Source organism: Aristolochia californica, unplaced genomic scaffold, assembly GCF_029961685.1.
Source record: "Aristolochia californica isolate CCGP_79_NKW_82.1479 unplaced genomic scaffold, dmAriCali1.0.hap1 SCAF_11, whole genome shotgun sequence".
Lineage (NCBI taxonomy): Eukaryota > Viridiplantae > Streptophyta > Magnoliopsida > Piperales > Aristolochiaceae > Aristolochia > Aristolochia californica.
In genome coordinates this window covers 34,130,483-34,156,504 of record NW_027181782.1, presented here as the reverse complement: position 1 = coordinate 34,156,504, position 26,022 = coordinate 34,130,483, and the positions used below count along the sequence as shown (strand labels likewise).

The window sequence follows — 26,022 nt, the reverse complement described above, 5'->3', positions numbered from 1 at the left end:
TCTGTTTAGAACCCCATGGAAAAGAAGAAAAAAAAAAGAGAATTTGATTATTATTATTCCTAAAAATAGTTTGTGAAAATGAGAATGTAATTCTTATCTTATTTTTTTTTATCAAAGTGAACGAGTTGAGGTCATACTCGCCCCATCTATTCCCCAAAAATTGACTTGGTCAAATGTACAATAAAAAATTATCGAGAGGAGAAGATGTTGCCATGTGGCCCATGCTCTTCCCTAGCTTTTCGGTCAGGTCGGGTTTTTGAAATCTGAATCTAACCCTGAACCTTAACCCCAATCCCTCTAAACATGATCCATGCCCACCTTGTTCCTACAAACTAGACCCATCCCCGTCTCATCCTCGTATTCCCACCTCATCCCTACTTCGAGGGTTGGGCTTGGCGAAACTCATCTTGATCAAAAATTTGACGGGTTTTTTCTATGTTTGGTCCTTGAAGGTAAGACCTGAAAGGTTTTTTTAGGTGAGTGAAACCGAGTTTCCTATCTCAACTAAGTGGTATAGTCCTTATATGATCAAATATATTGAATTTTTAGAGGGGCGAGGCACCTTTGTACCTTATGGGGTTTCCACCTCCCGACCCAATTTGAGGTGAGTGAACCATGTTTCATACATAGATGTCAATTTCTACGATCAGCGTGGGCATATACGTCATTTCATGAAAAACTGGTAAAACGGTTGGCTTCGATCCACTACAAGACAGGATCCTCTTCTTCCAATAACCGTCCGCCACATCACCCACAAATCCTTCCTCATCTCCCTTCCGTCGTCAACTGCCGTTACCCTCGCAAGCCTAGGGGAGAGGTCTCCTTGACAATCCGCCGTCCGTCTCCTCAGATCAATGATCCAACGGCAAGGACATGTCCCACACAGTTTACGTTCAACCCGTCGATCCTCCGCTGTGACACAGACACGTGTCCGTCAGTGTCACCCCCTCCGACAGCTGCGAGGTAAGGGTGGGCAATAACCGGAGAACCTGGGATCGCCGGTTGCCGATTGGGAGTATAAGACCCGGAGTCGGTTGTCTCTTGTCTCTCTCTCCGTCCATTTCTCCAAAGCAGTGGTTTTTTCTGGAAGCCAACTTTTCTCGGACCTTTTTTCTCTACCTGAAACAGAGAAGGAAAGGATTGGTTCTGGACAAGTGTAAGTTTTTGATCTGTTGGAATTCGCTGTCTTTCTTATCTTTTTTTTTTTTTTTTTTTTTTTTTTTGTGATTAGGCGAGCATTGAATTGGAGCGGATTTGGGAATTTCGTTTTTTTTTTTTTTTATTATTATCTGGTTTTTGGTGGCAATTTGTGGGGTTGTTGGGAGGGTTTCTGGGATAGTTCGTGAACAGTAGATTCCGGTTGTGTTTTGGATTGGATTCGTAGGTGCCTTGGTTCCTGATCATTTTCAATTATGGAAAGTGCTGTAATTTCGTTGGTTCGCATATGAGTTCCGTACTTCTCAGAGATAAGATGGAATCAGATATATCTCGTTGATGGTTTCTTTGGGTTTTTCTTTGTAACGAAGGTGTTGGGTTTTGACGAAGACAAGCAGGAGTTGATCGTTTGTGGAGATCATTGGTTATTAGGACAAAGAAAAAAAAAGCATTTGGAGATTTACTGTGTCGCTGTGGATGCAAGGATGTCTGTTGTCTATGAGCACGTAAGTGGTCGTTTTCTTTAGTTCGTTTGTTGGAAGGACTTAGATTTTTCGTTTGAATGAGACGAGGGAGATTGCTTTTCGGAAATGAGAGAGATCTGTGTGGCCTTATGCTGAGACTTCTGTGTTCTGGAAGATAAATAAGTTGAATGAATGATTATGAGGATCGATGAGCATTTAATACCGAGTTGTGAGGTGCTGAATTGGTTATAATAAATAGATTGTGTAATGACTATTGATCAGTATTTAAAAGGGCTTATGACTGAAGATTGTCTTCTTTGTTAGCTATCTAGCTCAATTTATACTTGGATCTCTTTATTTCGAACACTTAACATGGATTGGTTGAAGAACAGTCTGAAAGAAGTTCTCTCCGAAGGGTTGACTTAGATTTTTTTTTCTTCTGGGAAATAGCAAATTTATGTTGTGGAAAGGAAAATGGCTGCAGGAGCAGATTTTTCACCTCCTTTTACAGTGTTGGACAGTGGATACGATAAGAACAACAGTAATGGGTCTTCCCTAAATAAAGAAATTTCTGAGATTGATGGCAGCTTGAAGCAGATGAATATGGGGAAGCCACCACGGCACCTTTCAATTATATGTCATTCATTGAGTGGTAAACAACTAAGGTCTGCAACCGATTTGGTGAGTTTTTTGTTTTCAGTTTTCTTTATACCGAATCTTTATCCCTGAATCATTCTTACTGCTTTTGGTGTTCACAATATTTTTTTAATGTAATACATCTCAATCTATATCTTAATTTATATCCTTTATTGGCTTCAAACCATCACAATTGATTCATCTCCTTCTGTTGTTTCTTTGATAGGATTTGGATATAGGACTAGGCTCAAGGTCACCAGCAGATGTGCATTCAGGATTTTTACCTATTTTTCGTTCTGGTAGCTGTTCAGAGATTGGACCGAAACAGTTTATGGAAGATGAACACATCTGTATAGATAATCTACCAGAACATCTAGGAGAAACGGCAGAATTTCCATCACCTGGTGCTTTCTATGGGGTGTGTAACTGACTTCAACCACTGCCACTCAGAATTCGTAATCTTATTCACATTGCTATGATTAATATAATCTACCATCTAGTTAAATCATGAAATTTCAGTGTTAATTGTCTCACTGTACTTGACTGATTGTAGTCTGGTAACCGTGTGCTATATTTCAGTTTCTTGTCATTGTTTCCCATTAGGAAATTGTGTAAAGGTTGCCATTGAGGAATTCTTATCTTAGTGGACCAATTGTATTAAGGTTGACTTGGGACCATGCAATTGCTAATTTTGTTTTAGATTTACAGGTATTTGATGGACATGGTGGTGTAGATGCAGCATCTTTTATTCGGAAGAACATTCTGAAATTTATAATCGAGGATCCTTATTTTCCCAATTGCATGGACAAGGCCATTAAGAGTGCATTTGTCAAAGCAGACCATGCTTTTGTTGATACTCATTCTCTAGACAGCTCCTCGGGCACCACAGCCTTGACTGCGCTCATTTGTGGAAGGTGTGGATCTACTCATAACAAGTTTTATAAAAGCAACCTGTTTTTTCTTGTTCTTACTTCACTTGGAATAAAGTTCCATGTGTTTGTCAGAGAAATTGGTGTATCAGTAATAATGTTACCGATAAACTGCTTAAGCCAAGTATGATGGGCACACTCTTTCTTTTGTGGTTGTCAGCAGTATTTTTTATATTACAAAGTGAATATCTTGTATCCAGACCTCTGGGACTCAAATTGTTATAGCTGGAAATCAAACCGGTGTCAATGATGAATTCTAAAAGATTCTCCTAGTAATTTCTATAAATGCAAGTTGTTTTAGAGGGGTAAAAATAAATACTGCCATTATCATTTCTCACCATGATTTTCAAATAGCTACTTCATATGTTTGCATTACAAAGAATAAACCTTTTAAGATATTTGGACCCTGACTCATAACTATCAGCTAATTGTGCATTTTGCTTTCTTCATCTTGCCTTTTTTTTTTTTTGTACCTGTTGTGCTATAGTATTTTTTTCATATCAATTTCATTAGAAGCATTCACATGCAAGCATTTTCTATTCATGACACAGGACCATGCTTGTTGCAAATGCTGGTGATTGCCGAGCTGTGTTAGGTAAAAGAGGTAGAGCAGTCGAACTCTCTAAGGACCACAAACCCAATTGTAGCTCTGAGAAGCTGCGAATCGAGCAACTGGGTGGTGTAGTCTATGATGGCTATCTAAATGGTCAGCTATCAGTGGCACGAGCCCTAGGAGATTGGCATATGAAGGGCCCTAAAGGCTCTGCTTGCCCTTTAAGTGCAGAGCCTGAGCTGCAGGAAATCATTGTCACAGAGGAAGACGAATTCCTCATCATGGGTTGTGATGGCTTATGGGATGTGATGAGCAGTCAGTGTGCAGTCACAATAGTGAGAAAGGAGCTCATGCTTCACAATGATCTTGAGAGATGCTCCCGAGTATTAGTAAGGGAAGCACTCAAGAGGAACACGTGTGATAACTTGACAGTTATTGTAATATGTTTTTCCCCCCACCCTCCTCCTCGAATTGAGATTCCTAAAGCACGTGTAAGGAGAAGCATATCACTAGAAGGATTAACTTTTCTTAAAGGGGCATTGGAACAATAAACAATGAAAGGGTTTTGGTATCAGGAAATTGTTGGCTCTGTAAAATGAATTTGGTGGGGGTACAGAAAGGTTGTTGGCTCTGTAAAATGAATTTGGTGGGGGTACAGAGGTTGTTGGCTGACAAGGGCAATAAAATTGTAGGATGTGTTGATTTTTTTTGGTTGAGGGTTTTCTTAAAATCATGTACATCAGAGAGAGTAATTTATTTGTATTAATGAATCTTTGGTTAATTTCTTTCCTCCTTTTGTAGCTCCATTGGTCTTTCCTTAACAATAAAGATACACCGAGGCAGCATCTTTCTTTCAGTTCTAGAGTTAGCCTTATCCATTTCTGGTGTACCTATGTGGATATTTCTCTCCTCTGTTGCTGATGAAGAATCTGGTAATTAACAAGTCACTGGCCCATTATTATAGAACCTCCATGTTATTGCAAGTAGATGGTTGAAGTATTAATGCAGATAGCTGGTGGAAGTCTTGACTGGTTGGGCTCCATCAATTTGAAGTACAGGACTTTCTATCAAGATGGGAACAGTTGGAAGAGTTTGAAGAGAGAGGTAATGAAGAGCACCACAGGAGCATTATGAGAAAAATAGAATAAAGAATAGAAGGAAAGCAGCAGTAAGCGAAGTAGGAAAGCAAATGAAAAGAAAGGCTTTTATATGTATAATTTTTTTGGAAAAAATAGATTTTGTTAAGAAGGATGTGGTGACAGACTATAAAGAGAGATAAGAAAAAGAGAGGCTGGTAGATGAGTTAGATGGTGTAATTCTGATATGAGCATCTAGATATCATATTTCTGAATATTCATTTCTATACGGCCAACAGAACCAGTTTTTAGAAGAGAGATTTGATGAGAAGACGGACTAATAAGAGGAGTAAGAAAGAATAAGAAAGAGACAGACCTGAGGATGAGCAGTCTTCTTCACATTCTGCAAACAAATGATCACAAAATTTGTATAACTTTTTGCAGGGAACACTACTCGCATTCAGCTTTCAGACAGGCTTAGGTTATCTATTTAACCATAACTATGACAATGATATAGGGATGCTCTCACAAAAGCCAAAACCATGAATTATCTTCGATTAAAGCTCAACGGCAACAAAGCACAAGACTGGAATCCATAAAAATACAGATCATATGGCGGAGACATCCCATTTCCTTTTGACATGACCTGAAGTGATCAGTTCTACTTGTTCACTGCCTGTAAGCAGGTGTTCTGAAGAATCTGAACTATTATTGCTAAGGTTGCTTGAGCTGCCATCAAAATTCTAACAAATGTGAGATGTTAAACCGTGATGCATTTCCTAGGAGCTACTAACACCACAGTTTTTAGTAAACCATCAGGCATCTCTGCTGTTCAAATATTAAATATTACAGATCATACCTGAGTTGTTAGTGAGCTTTGGCACATACCACAGATCTCCTCTATAACTTTACACCATTTTATAATCTGAATGGCTGCATTAGTATCATTTTTAAATGTTTCTAGAATTCTTGAGTGTAGGATTTTCTTCAAATAACTTGATCATATAGTAAGAAAAACAGCTCTAATTGGCTATTATATCATGCATTAAAGCATTGTCAAGATATTTTATACACCGAGTGGGCGTAATACATTTTTATCACAATTTAGCAACAGAATAAACACTAAGGATGGCTCACATCTAGCCTCCTCTTCATTGCATTTTTGGGAACCAAACGTCCAACCAGGAAAAACAGCTTCAGAAAATAAACAGGTTGGCGTGGGTCACCTTGTAGAATGCAGGTGGTACCTGTTTTATTCGCCGCCCAGTCTGCTACTTTAAGCTGCTTATTCCCAAAAGCCTTGCTGCCCTGTTATGAATGAGAAGCACTGTTTGGAAAAGGTGGAACTTTCTGCATCCTACAGCTGTTAGAATGGCTCTGGTGTGGCTCAATGTGCCTATTCCTAACAGTTGTTCTTGAGTAATTAGAAACATGCAATACTTTTTCATCAGAAAAAAATAAGTCTTATAGATTCTGAAAATGTTGGTTATACCGACTGCTGAGGGACCGAAGACACCAGTGAGACTATATCCAAGAAGGTATACTAAACCTTTTTGTTCTTTTTTTAATTGAACTTACATTAAACTTTTGAACCAAATTGCTGAACTTCAACAAATATATTTTGAAGTAGAAACAACAAATTGATGAATCAGAAATAAGAAATACCTCTGACTAAAATATAGTTGCATACGAGCCAGAACTGAAATCCTTTACCGTCAGATCCGTCTCAAGTGATGCGACAAATCTGACACATAAAATCTGAAAAGACAATCAAAATACAATCAAGAACACAGGGAAAACAAGTAGAATTTAATTTTGAGTTACCTGGAAACAACAGGGCAGTAATGATGTCGGAGAGTATCTATTTCCAACAATGAACTCCCTGTGGCAGAAACCTGTTAAGAAATGCTGAATCTCACTGGATCTAGAAAGGTTTTATTTTTATGTGATCTACAATATTTCTGTTATGACAAAATTGGTTTTGAGAACATGCAAGTAAGAGAGCAAGTATGAGTGTATCAGACTTTATGGGACCACTCTCCTCACTTTTGAATAGATCAACACCTTTTTTCCCTGTTAACACATCTGACCTGGCAGCAGAGCCACCTTCCACTGAGTTCTTCACAGATTCATCTCCACCTGTTGAAGAAACTCCATTTGCTTGCTAGCAGGTGGCGGCACACGTAACAATAACCATTACAGAGATAAAATTTAATTCTCTATTAGCTAAGTTTCTTCAAGGGTAAATAACAAGAGCCAACCTGATGAACCAAACAGTTGATTGAAGGATGTGCTATCTCAAAATAGAAGAAGTTCCTTGGGATACCTTGATGGAGGAGATGATGACTATAACTATTTTTTTTTGTTTCAAGATGGGATCACTATCATTACCTACCATCTTGAGGGGGAGAATAAAAGGAGAAGTATACAGGATGAGTTAGGTGACAAAATCTACCATGATAGATTCTACCAGCTGAATTAAGTCCAGTTACATTCATTACTCTATATGTCCTCTTCTTATTTTCATTTGCGTGTAAGAATTCAGATTGGAAGTTGACTGCTGCAGTGGTTGCACCTCCTTCCGAATTGAAATATGGGTGTTGCTATCATTTTAGAAGAAGAAGTATAACCTACATTGAAGAATTCCATGTGTTGTGGTAATCAAATTTTATGTGACTAGAATATTGAAGGGGGAGAACAAGATGAAGACTACAAGCAAGATGTGAATAAGAACAAGATGAATCAAAGCAAGACAATCAAAATTTCTTTTTCAAGCACACAAGTTTTTTTACCAAGATTGTTTGCAAAGTACCACCTTGAGGGGGAGTGTTAAAAGACACCCACGTGTGTAGGGGTGGCATGGTTAGTAAATAAGGAGAACTTCCATAGAGACGACATAAAATTGTAATTATGTAAGCTAGTGTATGTCCTCTTATGTCTTTTTCCTTTTGAATCATGTAGTCCTAAGGGCATTGTAATCATTGCTAACATTTTTCCACAACTATAAATACAACCTTAAGGTATGAGGTAGAGCATTCAAGCCTCTTTCTCTTGGCTCAAATTCGTCGTGACACCTCTCTCTCCTTTCCTCTTCTTTCTCTCCCTTGGTTTGTTCTCTCCTCTCTTCTCTTCTTCCTTTGAGACCTCTTATGTTTATGTGCTAACTCTAGAAACCAACAAAACTAGAAGAAGGGACTGAAAGTGATAGTCTACTGAAGTTGAGACTTTAAACTTGAAGTTGCTAAAAGTTAAGATTTTGCCACATAAATTTCAATGTTAGTATTTCAAGTTAGACACTATCACCAGAGAGAGAGCTACGCTTTTCATAGAAGTTGGGATACTCGAGTCCATGTTGTGTGGCTACTTAGGGCTTAAAAACTTATAACACCACCAATGTCCTACTATCTTGTTAAAATGTCACTGCAAGTTACCAAACCATTCCAAAAAATCTATATTTGAGAGCTAAAAAAAATTTATGGTGTGAAGGAACAAAATTTGAAAAAATCAAGAACTGCAGTGTTAACCATAATATGACAGGGTTTCTCATGCAAGGAATGTCCATCTGATGAAGATCAGCAAGAACCTGCATAATATAACCAAATAAAGGTCATACAATCTTGTTAAGATTTGTACGTTTTCAAAAATTAATATTGTATTACTCAAAAAAAAAAAAAAGATTAATACAGTGTAAACCACAAGAGAAAAGGCAGAAACAGCTACAATGCAGAAAAAGACATGTTCACTATCATGAAGCAGTAGTTTGCTGCAACCCCGGGTCTGCTGTCTGATTCTGGCTACCACTAACTCCATTGATTTGGAGACCAGAGCTCTTCTTCGCAGTCTCCGCATCACTGTCAGCAGATTCAGCCTCCCTGTTTGTATTGAAGGTGACTCTACGGCAGTTATCAATTGGAATAGAAAGAATACTGAACCACCATGGAGGCTGGTTTTTGACATTACTCAGCTTCCTCATTCCATTCATCAAACAATGGGGCCGATTCCGTCGCCAAAAATGGCGTCAGGCGAGTCAACTTAATTATTACAGAATCTTCAGGGTAGAAGATGATTTTCCTATTCTCCTGCAATTTGATTTCTTCCGCTTAATCACTGGAAGCACTCTCTATGTTTGTTGAAGTGCTTGTACGCGCCCTTTTGTTCTTAGCGATCCCCTTGGATTCACACCGAGTCCTCATTAATTTGTTTTAAATTGGATTCCACATGTTAATAATTCCTTTTTAAAATTTTAAAATATTTATTATCCTGCAACTTCTCTGTTTAATATATAATAATAAGAGTCATTTCTCACATTCCACCATGGTGTCGCTGGGAAAGTCGGACCTTGGAAAAGGACACCTCACTGTCTACGAATTTTTTTGTCCCCTCCCATTAAAGCTCGTAAAGTTGTGTTGATAAACGCGAAAGCAAATACCAAGGCAGCTTTCCCCTTCTCCTTCCTCCGCTCACACAGCTCAAGGGAATCATCTCCAGCACTGGGGTTGCACTTGCATTTCTGTAAGACCTGCTTAAAATTTAGCTTCTGCAGTGATAACATGGTCTTCCTTGCATTTCTACCTGATTTTCATCTGAATTGGGCTTTTTACTGTGTCGGTTTTGTTAGCTCGCATATCCTGTTCAATGGGGGAAACGAGAGCTGTAAAAAAGGCAAGTCCTCATGCCTTAATTCAGCAAAATTTCTGTTTCTTGATATTTCTTGTTTTTCTGTTCGACGTATCGTGGTTTTTATTTCGTCTTTGACTGTTCGACAGTTCAGATCTGGTAAACCGCGCAACATGTGGATTATCTGGAATTAGAATTGTGGATTCTTGAGCTGTTTTTTTCTGAGGGTGCTGCTTGTGGCTATGAATTTTTTGAGAATGTACGTTTTGATGGCATCCGGCGAATATTTGAAAAATAATGTGCTCTGTGTGATCTTTTGAAGTTCAGAAGTCAGAATGGCGGGGAGGGATTAACTTTTTCTTCTATCAGGGAATTTGACGTTTTTTCTCTTGTTATCTTTTTACGCGACTGTGGTGGCGAATTCTCTCTGTTCTTGATAGCGTGATTGGCCATATCAACAATATTTAATAACTTTGATTATCTAGGAGGTAATCAAAAGTTGAGTTGCTGGATTTGATGCCATTGGTTGTAGCTTTTAGGGTTTAGGATATTCTGCCTCTTAATATGTCAGAAAGTATTTTGAAGAGGTCGGGTAGCACTGGTAAAAGAGCTCTCCTTCGCACCAATTCGTCTACAGCAATGGAAATTGGAACCGCGGCGGAGAGAGTGGCTGGAGAATCGTCTTCAGTTCCACAGGACTTCAAAGCCTTGAGTGTGTCAAAAAAGCTCGCTAGAAGTGTTAGCCAGAAATTCAAGAAGAAGAATAAGACAGTTGATGACGAAGAAGAAAATGGAAATCAGAGGAAGCTCTCTTCTTCGAGATGTCTCTGTTTGTATGGGAAAGGTGGTGGGTGTAAAGTTGGGGCCGACACAATGGAGGACTTTGTAGATGGAAACGATAATAGGAGGAAGTCAAGTGCTGGAGAAGAATGCCTGGTATATCGTGCAATTTCAGTTTCAGGGATCGAAGAGGCCAGGGTAGACTGCTTTTCATACGGAATGGCAAGGAGGCTGTGGAGAAGGAGCAGCAGAAAGGGGAAAGGGGCTGAACTGGCCCAGACTTGTGCTTTGTCTCCATGCTTGCTCCCTGATGATGTGTTAGAAATGTGTTTGGCTAGACTTCCATTTACCTCTCTTATGAATGCCCGCCTTGTCTGCCGGAAATGGAGAACCTTGACTACCAGTGCTCATTTTATGGAGATGAGAGCCCGTGGTTGTTATCAGACTCCATGCTTGTTTGTGTTTGGTGCAGTAAAGGCTGGGTTCTGCAGCGGGCAAATTCATGCTTTTGATGTTTCTTTAGGTGAGTGGCATAGAATTAGAGCTGATATGCTGCAGGGTCGGTTTTCATTCTCTGTTGCAAGTGTTGGAAATGAGATATATGTGGTGGGTGGTTGCAGTAGCATGCGTAACTTTGGCAGACTTGATAAGAGCTCCTCCAAGACACACAAAAGTGTTATGGTCTTCAGGCCTATAACTGGTTTTTGGCAAAAGGTTGCTCCAATGCAATCAGCTAGATCAGTGCCCATTCTGGGTGTGTTTGAAGTTAGTTCTAGTAGTACATTCTTTCAAAGTCGACAAAATTGGCAGGATGTAGGCCTTTCAAGGTCACAGACCCGTGGGGTGTCTGATGTTTATGAAGATCCTCACAGGTTCTCGCTCAGAAGACAGCTTAGGGAGCCTTACACTGAAAGTGAATTTCAAGTTGAATCCTTCAGAAAATCTTTTAAGCTCGTGAAAAAAGAAACTGATCATTCAGATGGAAAATGTTGTAAGAGGTTCATTCTGATTGCTGTTGGTGGTCAAGGATTGTGGGATGAGCCTTTAGATACTGGAGAAATTTATGACCCACTATCAAACAAATGGCTGGAGATAGCCAGATTACCAGGAGATTTTGGGGTAGTTTCTTCTGGTGTTGTTTGTGAGGGGAGATTTTATGTTTATTCTGAAACGAGCAAGCTTGCAGCTTATGACATCGAACAAGGTCAGTGGTTTTTAATTCAGATTGCTCATTCCCCGCCTCGCCTTCATGAGTACCACCCAAAATTAGTTTCTTGCGATGATCGGCTCTTCTTGCTCTGTGTCTCGTGGTGTGTGAGAGATGGCCAGTTCAATAGTAGAGAGAAGGCTGTGAGAAAACTGTGGGAGTTGGATCTCACACATCGCACTTGGGCTGAGGTCTCCAGGCATCCAGATGCTCCAATGGACCGGAATGCTGCATTTGTGGGAGACAACGGAAAGGTATATGGAATGGAGATGTTCAAAGTGTTTGGTCAAGTTTTGGACTTCCTCACAGTGTGTGACATTTCCAAACCATTGGAGATGAAGTGGGCATGGATCTCAAGAAAGCACCTCGCTCATGAATTGGATGCTTCTTCATGCTTGACAAAATCGATGGTGGTTCTTCATTTGTAAACTCTTTGGGTTTCTCTTTGCACTTTGGCCCTCAATACAAGTTCAAGCTGCTCAGGGTTGTATGATTCTTCATTATCATTCTTTATTTATCCTATGGAGGTTTCAAATTTGTAACTTGGCCAGCCTTCTTGTCGTGGTTGTGTAGTTCCAGTGAGAGTAGTATTGATTGTTGAGTTTGTTTCGTAACTTTTCATGTTACCTGGTTGAAGGTTCAACCAAAGAATTGCTTTGTGATTCAAGTGGTTTATGAATTAATATTTCCCTTGATTGATCATGTCGGGAAGTAGATCAGACCTTGATTCATATTCAAGCTTCTATATCTGTACATTAGCCTATGTCACTAAGAATTATAGCACGCCAATATTTTATTTAGGCTCTGTTAGTGCCTTTTCCAGGAATGTTGGAAAAACATTTCTATTATGCCTTATGTTTTTTAGAAATATTTTTCTAACTGGAAAAACTTCAGTGTAGATTATGCTTATGTTTCCAGTTTTCTGTTCGATGATCAGTTTTTTTTTTTAATTTGCCATTACAAGGATCATTCTTTCATCTACAACAATGGAGTTTGTGCTTGAAGCATAATCTGATTCAAATCATTCAAAAACAAAAAAGAATCATCATAAAAAACTACAAGAACGAGAAATACTTCTACGGATAACACTGTAGAGAAACTTGTTTGACTGAATAACAGCCATCAAGCTGCCCTTAGATTGATAAGTTCACCTCAGTGGAATGCCGCACTCTTTAACTCCTCCACGCAGGAGACACCTCTTGCTCAACTTCTTCTTCCCACCAAGTAGTAGTCTGTGGAATTCAAAATAAACCGTAAAAGACTTGTAGTCGCATGGACCTTCTGCTTAGCACTAACAAAGAAAAACTGATCAGTAAATTGCTTCCAATTTCTGCAACTTTTACAAAGATTAAGGTGAAAAGAAAATTGTATACTGGTTCTTAGCAGTCAATATCCAGAATTGTTGGTATATGATTTATATCAATAATATCTGGAAACCATGATCATTTTCAAGATTGATACTAAAACATCTTAGAGACTGGATCTCTATATAATCTGGGTTCAAAAATTATCCAACGAATTCGGATTCGGAAATGTATCTTCGGATAGTCGGATATCCAGATTTCAGATATCCAAAATTTGCCAAAGGATCGGCTTTGGAATTTACAATATCTGGACTTAATCCGATCCATTTATACCCCTACAATCTCCCCAACATTGGCCATTTCTACCACAACCTCATAAGGCAATAGTCAATAAACAAAGACAACAAGAACAATTCAGAAATACACTTGATTTTCAAAACACAATCTGTGCAAGTTTAGGTGGGCCACGCACACAGAAATCAATCGTAGGTATGTCACAAACCCTAGAAAGAAAATTCCAAACTTCAACTACAATAAAAATCAATCTGAGAACCAAAACAATTCAACCCGTCCAAATAATTATAATGAGCAACCATCACATAAACTTTACGTAGGTCCAGATCTGCTCCAAATCTAGGACGACATAGGAGGAAACCCTCTAGAGGCACAATAACACATAGTAACTGCTCAATAGACAGTACAAGTCATCAGCCAAGTGGTTGTAACACAATAAAAAAGAAAAAAATCTGACCTTTTCACAATTAGAAGAGCAGATCTAGTGAAATCCTCCTAATAGAAGTTGTTGGCTTTAAAAGAAAAAAAAGAAAAGAAAACAGAGATAGTATAGAACTTCCTAAGCTCAAACTTCACAGCTCTGATACCGTGTAAAATTGTACAATAAGGAAGTAAAGATAAGAGATAGAAGGAATAAAAGGGATTGTAAGAGAAAGACAAACCAATAGGACAGAAGTGTCCTTTGTACATGTGTCAACTATATACAGCCAAATAAAGCCAAAAATGAAAAAATAAACATAGTAAGATTGATGTATCACTATCCTATGATCTTCCTGGCAAATAAAAATCATGAACAATGTGTAATGACCAAAATACCCCTAAATCCATATTTTCTTACAATGTCTTGTTTTAAAAGGGCAGCGAACTCAGAAGCTGACACTTACTTTATATGTGTTTGTGGGATAGGGGATGGTTGAGGTTGGGGGTAGAAATAGCTCTCGTCTCCCCTTGGCGTTTTACATTTATTTGCCTCAGTGTTTTATTTTTATTTTTTATAAAACGATATTTTAGTAGCAAAAAACAAAGCAAAACAAACAGAATACTAGAGGAGCTCTCCCCCTACGACCAGGGATTGGTGAAAGGCTCCATTTTTAGCAAGAGAATCAGCAAACGAGTTTGCTTATCTCGGGGTGTGAATCCAATAACATTGAATGGGGGAAATATGATAAAAAAATGTTGTGGAGAACACTCCAGTGATGCCAAGGAGGAGTAGAGGCAGTAGAGCACTGGTTGGAGCTGTTCCTCTTAAAACATTCCAAAATTTGGAGCTGTTCCAATGTCAACTAGCTACTATTTTTATTTCCAAACAATTTCAAATCTGAATGCTTATGTTCAGTTAATTCATCCTAAAAGAGAAAAACTGTCTCCGTTCCTTCCAAGTGGGCTAACCTGTTGGGAAAGTTGAATCCTTCTAGTCAACCAATTGAGACAAAATTAGTTTGGAAATGTTTTCAGATATACCTTTCTACAAAAATAAATAAAGCTTCTTATTTTAAATAAGATGATGAAATCAGAAAAACTAAATTGTATATAAATCAGTTAGGCTTCCATAATGGACAAAAAAAGTCAGATCAGCACCTTATAACCTCTTCTCAGGAACTCAAGCGAGCTCCCTTGTTCCTCTTGCAGTCCTAAAACGCGCAATAGTTCTTCCTTTGTCTAATACAGATGCACTATGATTAGAAAAACTTGAAAGGTAAACATATAAGAGCAAAGGGGAATACTATTTAGTAGTTTGGGATGGGAGTTTACTTCACCCAGTGTGAAACGAGTGTCACTTTCAGCTACACAAGCATAAGATCCATCAGCTCGTTTTAGCATCACCTGCCAAGGCCCTGCACCACATATTAGCAGCAAGTTCTGAGCCCAGTCTTACCAACAATGTCAATAGGTGGCAAATGTACACAACCTCCACAGTTAAACACCTTTTTACAACTCTATAATTGACGTACCCGGATATTGACGGAATAGTGCTCCTGTATAATTCACAATGTATGGTGCAACTGTAACTGTCTTCAGGATTAGGAATAGGTGTTACTCGAATTGAACGAATGTGGAGCTCTAGGGAAAATGATTAACTTAAATACCTTTGAGTAATCTCTTATTCTGATGTAGAACACAGGGGTGAACTGAGAAAGGAACCGATAATGTAAATCTTTGGGTGGAAATCCCAGGAGGCCTAAGTCAGCTCTGATAATCAGAATCGGCATTAGTTTTCTTCCAATTTGGTGAAAATAATTACAGATATCCAGTGAAGGCCGTTCACAAGCATTACCTCAAAGTGTCTAGTTCCAAATTGAAAACAAGGGCCGGGGTTGATGCCGCAAATTTTTCCTGTGATATAAAAAAGTTACTAGGATACTTAAATTTAACTTGTGACAAAGATCCACAGAACTATTTGTACCAGCCTTGCATCATAAAAGTTCAGAATTGTGATATATGAAACATCATTTATAATGCCAAGTACAAAATTGCAGTTATCATTCTTCATAAGTGGAGGCTAATAATAGATAAAATCAGGGGTGGTTGTCAGGAGAGATGTCTAGTGTATCCGGCAAGACGTCTTGGAATTTCGGGGGGAAAGACAATACCCCTCCCATATAAAACAACAAGACACCGTGTATCAGTTGAGACATCTTGGGCATATCTCAGACTTATGATGGGGTGAAACGTCTTGAAAATCCGATGCTCACCACTGAACAGAATAAATGTAAAACATAAAATTATGCAAATGAAGTTCTAAAAACTTACGATTTGCAAAGTTACCGTCACCCTAATCTCTAATCACATAAAAAATAAAATAAGAAATTATAGCTGAAATTTCTAGCATAGTTGAAACTTGAAAAAATATGAGATTTGGGGAAAAGATAGAAGAGAAAAAAGGAGAAAAGGAGACCTGGGAGAAGATCAACCTTGCTACCTTGGAGAAAGTACCAGAAAAGCATATCCTCCTCCTTTTTAATCAGGGTTTAAGTGATATTTTACAAAAGAACAAAAATACCCCCTCAATACTCAAAATTACATCTCCCCTAAAATACATGTCTAAACTGAATGAAATTTGAACCATAGATAAAATAAGACATTGTCTATCTAACAGCCATATTATAAGATAGAATGTATTGTAGGAAAAGACAAAAATACCCCTGAACTCATATTTTAACAAAATTAAAAATAACAGCTATCTTAACAAGCAAAGATACCATACCACATACTTCTCTATAGCAGTAAGATCCTGTGTGCTACAATTGATGAACACAAACAGTGATGGTGGCATATCAGACTTCCAGCGATCTGCTTGGTCAACAGATGGATGCACTTTATTGCAAAATATGTTTGTGAAAGAACCAAAGCAGTCAAATTTAAAATAAAGTAGGATCATTCAAGTAGTGCTGATACTTATCAAAGAACTAACCTTCATCGCCTTCATCTGAAAAATCAAAATCTAAGGTGTTCCTTATAGATTTGAAGAATGAGGTGACAGGACCACTGGGAATATCATCCAAGGAACTAATGGTTGTACCATCAACCTGAAAGCAGCAGCAGAAACCTTTTACTAGAAGCTAGGCTGATATAATTAAGACTCAACAAACAGAAGACCCCAGAATGAAAAATCCTTAGATGCATTTCCACCCACCTGATGGCAACAGGGCCATAAAATTCAATGAACCAAGTTTTCAAACAAATGACAGGATATGATTTGTACCATTTCAAGAGCTGTCTTGAACAACTGAGAAGCCCTGCGTTTTTCAGGTCCATCGGGGAACACCTGAGTATTGAGAGTGAGGGACAAGGATGACATATAAAGGCAATAAGATTAAAGATTGACATTTTAGACTTACAATACAAGCTCTGGTTCCCTTCATCTCGTTGATTTTGCGAACAACAGCAAGAGCAAGTTGGATATTGGCATCAATAAATTCATCTGAAGATCCCTTCATGAATTAGAGAATTTAGAAATTATTCATTGTGAACAGACCTAGTGAATAATGGATGAATATCTCAACTTTCGCATCCCTCATAAACAAAGTTCCTGAGTGGATAAAACTGTTTCTGTTTCTGCTGAAATTTTGAGACTGAAACTGAATCGTCCATAGATGTCTTTATCAAAATCAGTACATCTTAAACTACTATGAATACATTACTAATTAAAAATTAAGCAATTCAACTACCAAATCGGGCAACAGGGGGTTATTATGATTGATATGCAGACTTGAATTTGCACTGAAATGTTCATATTTTTATGTTCGGCTGTTCAAACACTGGGAATTTTCAAAGATGGGACTGTTCTCAACAATCATTCCTAGGCTTACGACATAAATTTTAGAATGAGAAAAGACACTTCATTTCCCAAAGCAATAGAATTCATCTGTGAGACATGCTTATTGGTGCCAACTTGCAACAACTCTGTTTATGAGGAACCGGATGGAGTCGTTGTGATTTTTACCTGAGGCTACCAATATGAAAGCTGTGAACTTTATAACTTAAAAAAAGATGTTGACCGTAAATGGTGTACCTTGTACGAAGAGATGTTGCTGGGCAAGGGCCTGAAGAAGCATCACAATCAGCCACAGAAACAAAACGGGTATTAGAGAAAAAAAAAATATACAAATTCAAAACCAAGAAATCTTATCAACAGAAATCCAAAAAAGGTAATCTAAAAAACATACAAAATGCCTTTCAAATGTCAAACAACCCACACAGACAAATGCTAGCCTCTCTCAACATCCTCAACTACATAATTCAGCCAACAAAAACACAAACTCACGGAAAGTCGATCTCCAGTCGTTTCTGTCCGTCTTCAAGAGCATAAAGAAGAGACTTTGCGGCATCAGAGACAAGAACTTCGTAGGATTTCGGTTTATAAACAGCAACCCCGGCCTTTGGATCATAATCCTGGGCTCCTCTCTTACTGCCACTTCCAACCTTGGCACTGACCCTCGAGAAAGCACGACACGAAGGAAAATCAAACGAATCTGCAGATACAGAGACCGAAAAGGCGAACTTCACAGGAGAAGAGCGGAAACAGTGGAGTCCAGACGTCGAAAGCGACGAGAAAGCACAGGGATTTGAGATGGCCAAACAAGAAAAGGCCATGAGAGAGAAGAGAAGAAGATAGGATAGGGGGTTTCAGGCAGCTTTACTAAGGCCTACTAGCCAGATAAAATTCGCGGGAGAAGTCGTTAAGCGGCAAGCTAGGCCCACGTTGATCAAAGGCTAATCTAAACCGTTTATTTTGTGGGCCGTGGAGGGAACCCAAAATTTAGATTCTTCCATCAGTCTAAATCAGACCAGGAAAATGTACCATCCGCCGCGTTCGCTGGTGCTTCGGTGTTTTTTCGACCCGCGGCTCCGGCGAACTGAGTAAGATTGACAAGAGTAAATCTTTTAGGAAATCGATCATGCCATGCACAATTGTGCGGTTCTTCTTCTACATACCAGTGCGTCAATTTTCTATTTGAACTTCGATCACCTATGCGGTATTTTGAGTTTCCTGCCTTCCAACTCACGGAGATATTACCCATCTCATCCTTCAACAGAAATCTGCATCTGAAGTCCTGAAAACATTTAGATGGGAATCCGGAATTCCAGATTTTCGACACATAAGCTGTGTGCTTTTCGTCAGTTTCGGACTGTAGATGATGTTCTCGACGAATGCCAAGCACAGTTGGTTCACTGTCCAATGCAGTCATATTTTTCACAATTGTCAGAGGCTATGACCGGGCAGGAATGGTGAAGAAAGCTATTGGGGTGCTTGATTCTGTTTACCAGTTTGGGTAGAAGCCATCACTGAAACAATTTAATTCAATTTTGATGTTCTGGTGAGGGAAGATATTGATTTGGCGAAGGATTTTACAGGGAAAAGATGGTTGGCAGCGGATTTGAAGGAACTGTTTACACCTTTGGATTCTAATGAAGGGTCTTTGCTCAACCAATCGGGTAGGTGATGGTTTAAACTTCTTAGTTCGATGAAATCACGGGGTTCGACGCTGAATACGGTGATTTATGATACATTGATTCATGCACTTTACAGGCTTTCTGAAATTGGGAGTAGCAAGGAGCTTGATGTTTGCGATGGTGGAACCCAGATAACAGACAGGTCACATGAACAGGAACCCAGATAACAGGCAGGTCACATGAACAGGAAAACACTGCAATGTGGCTCAGTAAAAGAATGCCGCTATTACCTTCTCCGCTGGTTGCATGCTGTAGCTTTCAACAGCGCCGCCAAGACTCACTGTATTGCTATCAAAACCGAAGCTTTCTCAGATATCTACACTGCCAACAAGCTATTAACGGCCTATGCGAGATGCAATGCAGTACAGAATGCGTGTCAGTTGTTCGACGAAATGCCTCTACGAGACACTGTCTCGTGGAATTCAATGATCACGGCATACGTAGACTCGGAAGACTACGCGAAGTCTTTGAAGCTTCTGAAGTCCATGAAAAGAAGTGGGATTTTGTGTGACCAGTACACTTTTGGAAGCATACTGAAGGGGGTTGCCTACTCGAATTTTTCGAGCATTGGTCGCCAATTACACTCTATCATTGTCAAGACAGGCTTGAATTCCAATGTTTTTTCAAGCAGTGCACTTGTTGACATGTATGCAAAGTGTGGTCAGGTCCAAGATGCCGGTAAAGTTTTTGAGTGCATGGTTGAACGTAATGTGGTTACATGGAATGCCATGATTGGGGGCCATGCGCAAGCAGGTGACAGTGGCGCTGCGTTCTGGCTTCTTAATTGTATGGAAAGGGACCAAGTAGGGGTTGATGAGGCCACTTTTGCCAGTTTATTGACACTGCTTGATGATCCAAATTGTCTGAAACTAACATCTCAGGTTCATGGAAAGATTGTAAAGCATGGACTGGCATCCAAAACTATAGTCTGTAATGCAATCATCACAGCCTATTCATATTGTGGTTCGATTGAAAGTTCAGAAAAAGTGTTCCATAACATGGGAAACAATAGAGATCTGGTCACATGGAATTCCATGTTAGCAGCTTATGTGCAGCAAAACTGTGGGTTACATGCAATTGAGCTCTTCATCAAAATGAATCAGCTTGGTATTAAACAAGACACGTACACCTACACAAGTGCCATAAGTGCTTGTTTTGAACCACAGCAACAGAGACAAGGGAAAGCTTTACATGGATTGGTAGCTAAAACAGGCTTGGAGCTAGCAATATCCGTTTCAAATGCATTGATTGCTATGTATCTAAAAACTGACAAGTGTATGACAGATGCTATTAGGCTCTTCAACTTTATGGATGTCAAAGATAGTGTATCTTGGAACTCAATCCTGACTGGATTTTCTCAGAATTCATTAAGTGAAGAAGCGTTACAATTCTTCTCATGGATGAGATCTGCTAGTATTGTGATCAATCAGTATTCACTATCTGCAGTATTTCAATCTTGCTCAGATATGGCAATCCTCCAATTGGGTCAGCAGGTTCACACCTTAGCCACAAAGTTGGGTTTTGAGCAGAATGATTTTGTTGCTAGTTCAATGATATTTATGTATTCCAAGTGTGGGGTTGTTGATGATGCAAGAAAATTATTCAATGAGTCAAATAAAAATGTTTCAATTTCTTGGAACTCAATTATATTTGGTTATGCACAGTATGGGCAGGGCACAACTGCTCTTCACCTCTTCTCCCAAATGCTTGACAGTGGGGTGAAACCAGATCATATAACCTTTGTTGGCATTATCTCTGCATGTTCCCATGTAGGCTTGATTGAAGAAGGTTTGCATTTCCTAAACTCAATGGAATCTTTACATGGAGTTTTGCCTCGGGTTGAACATTATGCTTGTGCAGTTGATCTTCTTGGACGAGCTGGGTGCCTCGATGATGCTAAGGCATTGATCGAATCCATGCCGTATGAACCTGATGCTATGGTGTGGAAGAGCTTACTGGGTGCCTGCAGAATCCATGGCAATATAGAGCTTGCAAGTTATGCAGCGAAGTATTTGGAAACACTGGATCCTCAAGAGCACTCCACGTACCTTATCCTGTCTGATCTATATGCACGTTCAGGGAGGTGGAATGAGAGAGCAATGGCTAAAAGGGTGATGAGAAATAAAGGACTGAGGAAGGTTCCTGGTTGGAGTTGGATTGAGGTGAATAATAAGGTACATAGTTTCAACGCAGAAGATCAGTCTCATCCACAAGTGAAAGACATTTACGAGACATTGGGTGAACTGATGTTGGAAATTGAGAGGTGGGGTTATGTTACTTTTGATGATTCCAACAGTGATGAGGAGGGATATTGTGGTTAATAGTACAAACATGACCATATCTGAAGTTCAGTAAAAAAAATCCATTGGAAATTAGGAAAGCTTCCTTTGAGATGAACTTCTGTAGCTAACCTGCAATTTGTGTGACAAAAGACTTTAGAAAGAGATTTCTTCTAAAAGTTCTGATGCGACTCCCAGCATTTGAAATGGCAATCTATTTATATCAGAAATTGAATATCTTGAATTGGGCATTGTTTCTCCTGACTAAATAACTAGTCTTGAGTAGGCTTTCAAGTTATAACAGTATCTATTTTGAGTGAGAAATCTGATGTAACATGTTATTTGTTTATTTATCTTTAGAGATTTTGTGTTCTTTCTCATTAAGACCCACTGCTACACTATAATAAAGGTGCTGAGAAACAGAAACGATATGGATTGTAAAGAGTGAAATATTTGCATTTTTTTCCTGAATAGCAAGAGCAAATGTACATTAGTAATTTTTAAGTAATTAAAAGTATTTTTAAAAAATAAGAACATATATGCACTTACAAATAAATGTTTCTGATCTTTATGAATGATTTTTTTTAATTAAACTGAAGATGCTTTTGGCATCTTCAAATAATTTTATGTTCTTTTTATACTTCTTTCTAAGCTGCAACTCCATCAACACAACTTTGAAAAGAGAACAAGTAAACTAGAAACTTTAATATATTTTAAAAAATAAGGCATATGATGTCCTCTTCTGGAAGTAGTAGGAAAACCTCATTCAGTACAAAGTCATAAATTAATCTGTGATTCCACAGAGAGTACAAGCACTGAAAAATGGGAAGTTTAGCTCAGAGCAACACAAAAACCTGAAAAATGGAAAAATGAACTGGCAAGTACAATTAGACAAAAAAAATCTCCAAAAAAAAAAAAAAAAAAAAAACTAGAAAAAGAACATCCCATAAATGGGAAAGCAGCTATATCAGAATGCACAGGAGGGGCACTTCTATACATAAAAGTCAAAATCTTATTTGGGCCCCAGTAGACATACTAAGAACTAAAAGAAAAAACTCGCTTCAATGAATATTGTCCCTGCTTTTTTTTTCCTCCCATCCTAACCCATCTTCGTAAAAATGCCTGAGAAGTTTGGGATCTTGTGAACATGCTTTAGTGCAAGCTCTGCAATCTGTCTGGTCCGATAGTCGGCATTTCTGAAGGCCTCAACAAGTGCAGTACCCACTGTCTGATCGCTAGAAAGATTATATGCTATATCTTCTCTCCTGAGAATCCTTTCTAAGGCCCACACAGCACGTTGCCTGAGAGATTCAGTTTGGTTCTCAAGCAAGACATCAATAATTGGTTTAATCCCTTGTGCTTCATCCAATACCAACACCCCTTGTTCTATGTCTACCCCATCTTCTAACAAAGTACACAGAGCTGCTAGAGCTGCCTCAGCCACCTTCTCATTTCTGTGATCCAAACATGCCACTAACTTCCCTACTGCCTTTCCTTCCAATAAACAAAAAGACTCTCTTGAAGAACAAAATCCGAGGTGGACGCGGCAGAGCCCTGTGATTGTTTGGCGTTGGCTCAGACATGAGAAGATTGAACAACAAAATCCTTGTTTAGGAGCCTCAGGTACCTGGGTCAGACGTTTAGACTCTAGAGAGAGGTTCTCTAGAGCTAAAGCTGAGACCATTTGAACATCGTCAAGGCCATTTGTTAGGAGCAAGTCTGTGAATAGAGCGGTAAGGTCATGTTCGCAGGCTAGTGAGACTGCTCTCGGCTCATCTGTCAAAACATAGGTGAGTCTAGCCAGTACACGGACAAGCCCTTCCTGGTAAGGAGTGACAAACCGGCTGCCTCGGATTTCACCTTTCCTGATCCTGATTACCCTAGAGATGACCAACTCAAAAGCCCCTTCATCTAGAAGCCTTGCAGTGAGACTTATATCCCTCTCTGGGAGGTCAGCCAATAATCCAACAGCTGCTGCTTGTTCTTCTGTAATCCCATCATTCTCTGATATGACTTTGATGAGGCTAGTAAGCTGGCCAGCAGTTCCACATAAGGAGTCTGCAAGCTCTCGGCCCATGTGAGGAGAAAGGTTGTGCAGAAGTTTTATTGAGGGAACGCGTAGTTCCTTCTGTGGTGCCTCAATAAACTGAATCAAGCTGATAATAGCACCTGAGCTTCTAATTGCAGAGACCACATCTAGGACAGTTGTGGATGAACTTGTGAGCCCCACAAGAACATGAAGAAGCTTGCATCCAATGGCAGGACCCGTGTTGCTAATCAGATGGAGTAGGTTGTGGACTATATCTTCAGAGACCAGTGTCTGGCTGTTGGGCCCGATGGAGATGGAGGAAAAGTCTGACCCTGAGTGTACTAAACTGGCTAAAACTGTAGCAGAAATCTCTTTCAGCCTCATGGGGAGCTGGTTCATGCCATCTGTGAAGAGGTCCTTAATAAGGGGTGGTAGAATTCCAGCTTCAATTAGTACCTCTGCACTGGGTTCACTAGATGAAATCTGGTTAAGAGCCTTAAGAGCAGATTCCCTGGCCTGTATAGTCCCGCTTATCATCACATCAACCAGCACAGAGCCCACCCTTCTGGCAACAAACACCTTCACATCATTGCTAAGAACCAGCTCACCAATGAATGAAGCCATAGCCAATTTGGTTTCAGGTGGACCTGCATGGATCCAAGGCAAGGTAGACTTATTTCAAAAAAAGGTATACTCGTTTCAAAACTTTCTTAAGTAGATAAATGTGGAGAAATTAAGCATTACAAACATCAGAATTGGTAATTATTAGTTCTGATTTTTAGGAGTAAATGAGTATGTGCCTAACGTATTTGGACAGAAGGGTACCTTCAAGCATAGTTGTAAGGAGAGGCTGCAGTCTACCATTTTCAGCCATTTGCCGGACATTTTTTTCACACTTCTCAAGGTTTTCGAGTGTTTGTTCAGCTTTTTCAACAGTCCAGACATCTTCGGATTTGCTGCTGGTCATACCAACTAATATGAGAATTGCCCCATTGACATCACCGATCTGCCCACACAATGATGCAGATTTTGAAAGCTCATAGAGCAAAGAAACAGCCTCTTTCCTCTCCTGAGACTGCTCATGTGATAAAAATTTAACAATGGTGCGCACAGTGGAAGGGTCGCCCATGGCTTCCTGTAGAAAGAAAAAAGGTTCAGAGAAGTCTAATTGAGTATTTCACTATATATATATACAGATACACACACACACACACAGAGCATGGACAACCTTATTATCAGCATCATCTTCTGCCACAATACGAAGGGTTGCCAGAGCTTTAGTCCGCACTTTCCGGTTGCTGCTCTTCAACATAACCACAATCAATGGTATTAACTCTGCATTACGAACAACATGCTTGTTGGACCGGCTTTTGTGACAAATATGTTGGATGTATTTTAGTGCCTGGAGAACAATCTCCTCTGAACTGGACAGAGACAAAGATCTACCAGCAATATCAAGCTGGGCAGACTCATTTCTGGCTGTCCACTCTTCAATAGTATTTCTTAAAGCGATACTAGGGTTCAGTTCAATGCTTCGTAGTTCTTTCAGTGTCAATGGGCAAATAGGCTTCCTCCCACTCTCCTTGCATTCCTTGAACCACTTTTCAATTGCTTCTCTCTCGAAAGTTTGACCATTTTCCAAGGTGACAGGATCACGCATTACTTGTTTTGTGAGAGGGCAAACAAAGGCATCATAAATTGGCTCAATATGTGTTTTTTCGAGCTGGTAGCTCTCATCTGACTGGCTACCAAGGTCAATACTTCCCCTCCAGCTTTCTGACATATCTGCTAATAACTCCTACTGCAAAAAGGCAATTCAAGTCAAAGTCCCTTCCATGGTTCATCCTATTTTATCCTAGATTAGAAGTTTGTTTAGTACATAAATTGGCACACAAATTAATAAGAATCGGCCTTGTCAATCTACAATTGAAATTTTTCAAAAGACGGTCAACCTTTTCAAATCGATGTCCAAAATAAAATATCAAGAGCGAGAAATTGTGTGGATATCATTTCCTTTTCTTCGTCATGAGTAAGTACTATCACTACATCAAAAGAAACTCTCCGGTGAAAGAAATGCAAAAAAATCAATTCTTCGCCGTCCTTCATGTTTACACAAACAAAAAAACTCAACAAGGGCCCATATAGAAATACGCTACTGGGTTATAGAAATCCAAAGTCAACCAGTAATTGCAATTGTGCCTACCAGTAGGAAACTAGAGGATATATCACACCATCCACATTACTTAACTAACTCAATCGACACAAATTCAGTACTGCAAAGAGAATTTTTTTGAATTCCAACAACAAGCAGAAATATCCAATTAAAAAAAGAAACGCATTTACACGAAAGCAGGGCCTATGTTTAACCAAAAAAGAACTAATTCATTTCATCCTAACTAACACAAGAGGTAACACAAACCTCCCAATCCAGCAACCACCACTCATGGGAATTCCAAATTCTAATCTCTACCTCGAAAGCCGGAGCCAAGAAAATCCACTTCGCTACCGTCTTCGACTCTTCAATCAGCTCGTAGAAATCCCAATTCACTCACTATCATCGATCACCCCTTGACTTGTGTTCCGGTGCCCGTAGAAAGAACCTATCAACCGACGCGATTAAAGCGCCGATCTCCAGTCCGTACGCAATGATTCGTTCCCGGGGGAGCGGAGAGAGGGAGAGGGAGTAAAGAAAGAAAGGAGGAAAACAAAATATGAAGCGATGAGAGTCAAGAGGAGGATTTTGA

The 26,022-nt window shown here is 39.3% G+C and overlaps 5 protein-coding genes across 10 annotated transcripts; 3 read left to right on the top strand and 2 right to left on the bottom strand.

Moving 5' to 3' along the window:
• The first annotated feature begins 1,066 nt into the window (after positions 1 to 1,066).
• LOC137944042 (probable protein phosphatase 2C 27) lies at positions 1,067 to 4,593 on the top strand. 4 transcript variants are annotated; one of them, XM_068789539.1, is made up of 5 exons: positions 1,067 to 1,156; positions 2,104 to 2,300; positions 2,482 to 2,673; positions 2,964 to 3,169; positions 3,736 to 4,593. In XM_068789539.1, the coding sequence occupies exons 2-5, from the start codon at positions 2,217 to 2,219 to the stop codon at positions 4,286 to 4,288; spliced, it is 1,035 nt and encodes a 344-aa protein (XP_068645640.1). In that variant the 5' UTR covers positions 1,067 to 1,156; positions 2,104 to 2,216; the 3' UTR covers positions 4,289 to 4,593. The 4 variants fall into 4 exon arrangements, with proteins under 4 accessions (XP_068645640.1, XP_068645638.1, XP_068645637.1 ...); XM_068789537.1 differs by having other exon boundaries at positions 1,527 to 2,300; XM_068789538.1 differs by lacking the exon at positions 1,067 to 1,156 and adding an exon at positions 1,193 to 1,661.
• A 4,601-nt stretch (positions 4,594 to 9,194) lies between these two features.
• Positions 9,195 to 12,243, top strand: LOC137944081 (F-box/kelch-repeat protein At5g42350-like). The gene is made up of 3 exons (XM_068789598.1): positions 9,195 to 9,325; positions 9,432 to 9,475; positions 9,585 to 12,243. The coding sequence occupies exon 3, from the start codon at positions 9,995 to 9,997 to the stop codon at positions 11,843 to 11,845; it is 1,851 nt and encodes a 616-aa protein (XP_068645699.1). The 5' UTR covers positions 9,195 to 9,325; positions 9,432 to 9,475; positions 9,585 to 9,994; the 3' UTR covers positions 11,846 to 12,243.
• Positions 12,244 to 12,368: 125 nt separating this feature from the next.
• Positions 12,369 to 18,126, bottom strand: LOC137944595 (protein LPA3). The gene is made up of 12 exons (XM_068790282.1): positions 17,781 to 18,126; positions 17,529 to 17,559; positions 16,855 to 16,947; positions 16,719 to 16,781; positions 16,428 to 16,542; positions 16,221 to 16,306; positions 15,291 to 15,349; positions 15,103 to 15,205; positions 14,968 to 15,028; positions 14,768 to 14,850; positions 14,594 to 14,674; positions 12,369 to 12,649 (listed from the first exon to the last, which is right to left on the bottom strand). The coding sequence occupies exons 1-12, from the start codon at positions 18,107 to 18,109 to the stop codon at positions 12,590 to 12,592; spliced, it is 1,164 nt and encodes a 387-aa protein (XP_068646383.1). The 5' UTR covers positions 18,110 to 18,126; the 3' UTR covers positions 12,369 to 12,589.
• A 218-nt stretch (positions 18,127 to 18,344) lies between these two features.
• LOC137944382 (putative pentatricopeptide repeat-containing protein At3g25970) lies at positions 18,345 to 21,526 on the top strand. 2 transcript variants are annotated; one of them, XM_068790051.1, is made up of 3 exons: positions 18,345 to 18,789; positions 18,872 to 18,952; positions 19,047 to 21,526. In XM_068790051.1, exon 3 carries the CDS (start codon positions 19,150 to 19,152, stop codon positions 21,289 to 21,291), a length of 2,142 nt encoding a protein of 713 aa, XP_068646152.1. In that variant the 5' UTR covers positions 18,345 to 18,789; positions 18,872 to 18,952; positions 19,047 to 19,149; the 3' UTR covers positions 21,292 to 21,526. The 2 variants fall into 2 exon arrangements, with proteins under 2 accessions (XP_068646152.1, XP_068646153.1); XM_068790052.1 differs by having other exon boundaries at positions 18,345 to 18,952; positions 19,047 to 20,758; positions 20,831 to 21,526.
• A 567-nt stretch (positions 21,527 to 22,093) lies between these two features.
• LOC137944040 (U-box domain-containing protein 44-like) lies at positions 22,094 to 26,022 on the bottom strand. Of its 2 annotated transcripts, none has more exons than XM_068789532.1 (4): positions 25,698 to 26,022; positions 24,507 to 25,079; positions 24,104 to 24,413; positions 22,094 to 23,925 (listed from the first exon to the last, which is right to left on the bottom strand). In XM_068789532.1, the coding sequence occupies exons 2-4, from the start codon at positions 25,059 to 25,061 to the stop codon at positions 22,349 to 22,351; spliced, it is 2,442 nt and encodes an 813-aa protein (XP_068645633.1). In that variant the 5' UTR covers positions 25,062 to 25,079; positions 25,698 to 26,022; the 3' UTR covers positions 22,094 to 22,348. The 2 variants fall into 2 exon arrangements, with proteins under 2 accessions (XP_068645633.1, XP_068645634.1); XM_068789533.1 differs by having other exon boundaries at positions 25,749 to 26,022.

Coding starts and splice junctions, on each gene's coding strand:
- LOC137944042 (XM_068789537.1), top strand. CDS start 2,094: ATGGCTGCAGGAGCAGATTTTTCACCTCCTTTTACAGTGTTGGACAGT. Junction 2,301..2,481: donor TAAGGTCTGCAACCGATTTG/GTGAGTTTTTTG, acceptor TTTCTTTGATAG/GATTTGGATATAGGACTAGG. Junction 2,674..2,963: donor CACCTGGTGCTTTCTATGGG/GTGTGTAACTGA, acceptor TTAGATTTACAG/GTATTTGATGGACATGGTGG.
- LOC137944081 (XM_068789598.1), top strand. CDS start 9,995: ATGTCAGAAAGTATTTTGAAGAGGTCGGGTAGCACTGGTAAAAGAGCT.
- LOC137944595 (XM_068790282.1), bottom strand. CDS start 18,109: ATGGCCTTTTCTTGTTTGGCCATCTCAAATCCCTGTGCTTTCTCGTCG. Junction 17,560..17,780: donor CGACTGGAGATCGACTTTCC/GTGAGTTTGTGT, acceptor ATGCTTCTTCAG/GCCCTTGCCCAGCAACATCT. Junction 15,029..15,102: donor GAATAAGAGATTACTCAAAG/GTATTTAAGTTA, acceptor CTAATCCTGAAG/ACAGTTACAGTTGCACCATA.
- LOC137944382 (XM_068790051.1), top strand. CDS start 19,150: ATGAACAGGAAAACACTGCAATGTGGCTCAGTAAAAGAATGCCGCTAT.
- LOC137944040 (XM_068789532.1), bottom strand. CDS start 25,061: ATGTCAGAAAGCTGGAGGGGAAGTATTGACCTTGGTAGCCAGTCAGAT. Junction 24,414..24,506: donor AAGATGATGCTGATAATAAG/GTTGTCCATGCT, acceptor TTCTTTCTACAG/GAAGCCATGGGCGACCCTTC. Junction 23,926..24,103: donor CCTTACAACTATGCTTGAAG/GTACCCTTCTGT, acceptor GGATCCATGCAG/GTCCACCTGAAACCAAATTG.